Below are 4,428 nucleotides of genomic sequence, written 5' to 3' on the forward strand. Positions count from 1 at the left end.
CCACTTTTGTTCCCGATGTCCTCCTTGCTCCCTGCCCCGATTTGAATTTTCCCCTGAGGTCAAGACAGTTGTAGTCTTTCCCCAGCAGAGCTCTCTGTGCAGGCCTCTACATCAGCAAGGGCAAAGCCAGCTTGCACCCATTTTACAGCTTTGCCATGGTTACCTGATAAGAGTGTGAAAGTGACAGAATAGATCCCGTTCTCCTTCTGCGCCTCTCCCCCTTCTGTGTATGTTATGTCCACCTGGAACTTCACTGGCTTCTGGAAGACCGCAGGACCTCCTGTGGACTTATATTCTGCACGGAAACTTGTCTGTGAGATGACACTGTGACTGAGGCTTGGAATCTGAAACAGGTCAGTAGAAGGAGACAGTAGAACCAGAGCACAGAGGGCACAAACAGAATGGCAAAATTCAATTTAGAACAATACACGTTTCCAGAGTGGGCAAGATCTGCTGGATTTGCTTCTGTAACGTATAGGGTGTCCTTGTGAAATCAGTAAGAGTGTAGGTTGCTTGTCACTGCAGAAGAATGCACTGCTCCTTACAGGCCTGACCTAAATGTAATGGTTGAATCTTGGTGGAATACCCAGCATGATTATGAATTTACACGTTGCACAACTTCACACACCCAGTCTTCCTTTTCCTGCTCATCTATCAGTCTTGAGAAATGCCTTTTGCTGGGTGAAAGCTGATACGAAGGGAGGGGGCAGAAAAGTCAGTGGGATATAAGGCTGGATATAAAAAGCCACCTGAGGAGCCTGATCTGATCTCATAGCTGATCCTCTTTTGAGCAGGAGATCTGAAGTCCTTTCCAACTTCAATTGTTTGGTGATTCTATGATATCAAATAGACATCAGGACACGGAGCAGACACTTAGACAAGTGCCTGGGACATCCAAAGGGAAAGCATGCCTGCAAATAACTTACCCAAACCACAACTCCTGTCAATATACAAAAGAACTTTGAGAACCTTTCTGGTATCACCCAACATCTATATCTTCACACCTGTGGTAGAATTTCTTAACTGTCTAATTTTCAAGCAGTTACCATTCCAGAGCACTGGAACAAGCTGCCCAGGGAGGTTGTGGAGTCTTCTTCTCTGGAGACATTCAAGACCCGCCTGGACGCCTTCCTGTGTGATCTCAATTAGGTCCCTGATCCAGCAGGGGGATTGGACTGGATGATCTAGTGAGGTCCCTTCCAATCCCTAATACTCTGTGATTCTGTGATTCACAGTTCCTGCCAAAATTTAACATACTCACATTCTATTTACTGCTTCATAAAGGACCAGATTTAAAACAAAACAAAACAAATCCCAGAAAAATCACTTGGAAATCTGGCCTCTAATTTAGAAGGAAAAATGAAGATGAGTTCTTTGAGTAGCTGACCTTAAGGGCTTACTTAGCAGGCTGTGACAATGCATTTAAGTTTGAGGTTGGCTGTAAGAGATGATTCACAGGGTTTGCACCCAAATCACTACAGCACACCTCAATCCACAGGTGTGGGCTACGCACAGGATCCCCAATACAGACAGCAGTGCACACTGTGCCACGCCATAAACCCACAAACACAGCTAAATGCACAAAACATCCAGTGACGTGGCTGTTTCAACCAGTCTGAGATGAATACCAGTGTCTGCTGCCCGCTGCTATACTGGGCTTGCTCCTTGTGTGCCTGTACAGTTAAAAGGATTATGGCTGGGTTTTTGGAAGAAATTCATTGCAGCATCATAGAGACTAAAAGGGAGTGCAGTATTTTGTGGAAAAGAGTATCAATTCAACAAGTGATATAAGAAATTAAGTCTCCTTCTCTTAATTCAACAATTCAACAATTCAACAAATGATATAAGAAATTAAGTCTCCTTCTCTTAATTCTATTGAAAAAAAGTGTAATTATGTTGTCAACTACCTTGAATGGAAAAAATCTTTCAAATTAACTTCACTGTGCTGACTTCTTCTTCACTGATACTTCTAGATAGTGAAAATAAGGACTTTCTATAGGAAAAAGTGTCAATTTCCCTCTGCTTTCCTAGACTGCAAATAAACTAACTTCTGCAACAACTGATACTCCAGTCACCAGAGGCAATTACCCTTCTTTCTGCCATACGCCATTGAAGAGGAGATTTCAAGTAACAAATTCAGATGCGAGACAGGATTTTTATCTGACTAACGTGGTGGAGGCCATACCCACACCCTTCTCCGAGAAGTAGACCCCACCTGATGGTGACTGTAAGGGTAGTTTGACAAAGCAGCAGATCACTGTCACTGACACGGTGCCAGCAGCGTGCTCTAACTGCGATGACATTCCAAGCAGTGGCAACCTGGAGACCCTGCCAAGGATGCTGAAATCTTTTCTCACCTTAGAGAGTATTACCTACAGTTAGAAATTCAGCCAGAGTCTGGTGTAGACCTGAATCAACAGGCCATGTAAATTAAACCCACAGAGGGTGCATCTGAAGGAGCAGAGACCCTGTCCAGTAATATCTGGCACAAGGAGCCCTGGAACTGAGCAGTGAGCAGTGGAGTGACTTACCGAGAGGAAAGCGTGGACAATATCAGCCTTAATGGAGCTTAGTGGTTTGTCCTTAATGACCACAAAAATCTGTTCTTCTTTCTCCAGGTTGATGAAGTTACCGAACCAGGACTTTTTGGCAAGCCTGACATGATGAAAAGAAGGAGATGGTTTAGAATATTGAGCACTATTTCTTACATACTCCCAGCTAGAAAAAAATATTTAAAAACACACAAAGAAGTTTTGATAACACTCCAGATGTGATACTATTACTAATAGTAAGTGGAAAAGAGTTTCAGAGAACATCTAGAACAACATTTCACTAGTGAAAACTGTTCAAATCACAGATCACACAGTGTTAGCCTGGCAGAATGTGTGACCAACAATGAAAAATCAGGAGCACTGGTAACTCTGAGTCAATATAGCAATAAATACAAAGAAGAACAAAACTCCACCTCAGCAGTGACCTGAAATTTGCACTCATTCCCCATCCCAGAGGGCTCCACGAATCACACAACCATCGTCTCGCTGCCCACTGAATGCACACACAGTAGAAAGGCCACCACTGGAAGACAGCTCAGCTGTGCAAATAATCATTTGCTTCTACTTACTGCAGGCAACCAAAAATAAGAGCATAGAAAGATTCACTTGCAATTCCATAAACCAGTGCCCCCCACTCAATTAAAGTGGGCTGGAAAACTGTCTCTCCCTAAAATATTCATAGACAGCTGTAGCTAAACCAGTGGGCCAGAGATTAGCAGAGGGAGCCATAAAGAGAAAGGGCCTCTCATTTAAATGGGTCGTTAAGGAGCCAGGGTTAGAGTGTGAAAGGAAATTACATACTAATTAGCTCATGTGTCTCGCACACACCATAACAACTCGGCAAGCCCCTGGAGAGCTAGGGCAGTAGCTCCTGCATGTAAAGGGTCTGTGCTCATTAGTAAATTAGCACCTGGTTATCCATCTAAAACGGCTGGTTGGCTTGGGCTTGTGTGTGTCATCATCAGAACCAGGGCTGGCTATTGGGACTCCAGGGGCCCAGTGTATGTCACACGTAGAAGCTGGGCCTGGAAAAAACTGTGCATATTTAATTGCAAGCCTGCCATGTTAAAATATGGCTTTTAATTTTTGTGTTTTCATCAATGGTTTTGTTGGCCCTTCGTTTATAGGTCTCTTAACGAGCACAGGTTAAGAGGGTCTCAGAATGTAGGGATGTTTTCTCCTGTTCAGCTTGGAAACTTGGTCTGGAGTCTCCAGAGTCCAGCTAGGCTCTTTTCTTCAGCAAGGTTATCACCAGTAACACTGACTCTGGAAGATTCACTGATAGCCTGGGCTATGCTCCAGCTTGTAAATCACTGGAATTCACTCAATAATTTTGCTAGTGCCATATAAGATGGAATAGATGCCAGTGGCCTCTCCTGTTTCTGGAATGAACAGAATAAAGACACAGCACACACACACACACACACACACTGGCTTTTCTCCGTGCAATTGTCAGAACTAGCTGTGCTCACACACCTGGGGAACAGGCCCACTGATAAAAAGGGGGCAGCTTTGGGGTAAAAAGACACAATAAAGGTTTCCCTCCTCTTAGAAGGTGTTAAGGGCTACTAACATGGGTTAAAATGGGAATGAATCAAGGATCCTCAGCACCCTGAACGAGATGCTTTAGCATCTCACAAGATCAAGTTGAAAGCAGTAAAAATTGTACTTAAAATTCACAATCTTCTCTTGTTGTGGCAAACCTCCTAAGGGGGAGGGAGATAGGAGATATGTGTGGGAGGCTGGGGAGGTAGATTACTCCAGGGAATGTAATCAGGTGTCCAGTTGATGAAAAAGCAAATAGATTAGCATGAAAATGGAGGCTGGTGCTTTATTACTTCACGCTGAATTTCTCACTGCCTTAATGTTGTTCCTT

General features: G+C 43.7%; 1 protein-coding gene across 1 annotated transcript in view; it reads right to left on the bottom strand.

The window, feature by feature from the left end:
- BRSK2 (BR serine/threonine kinase 2) overlaps positions 1–4,428 on the bottom strand; it is a 163,662-nt gene that overhangs the window by 22,538 nt on the left and 136,696 nt on the right. Inside the window, exons 18-19 of the mRNA XM_029084586.1 lie at positions 2,532–2,655; positions 164–344 (exon numbers count right to left, since the gene is read on the bottom strand). Of these exons, the coding sequence (XP_028940419.1) occupies positions 164–344; positions 2,532–2,655 (305 nt within the window). The remainder of the gene's footprint in view (positions 1–163; positions 345–2,531; positions 2,656–4,428) is intronic.

This window comes from Antrostomus carolinensis, unplaced genomic scaffold (assembly GCF_000700745.2).
Source record: "Antrostomus carolinensis isolate BGI_N321 unplaced genomic scaffold, ASM70074v2 scaffold9904, whole genome shotgun sequence".
In the NCBI taxonomy this organism is placed as follows: domain Eukaryota; kingdom Metazoa; phylum Chordata; class Aves; order Caprimulgiformes; family Caprimulgidae; genus Antrostomus; species Antrostomus carolinensis.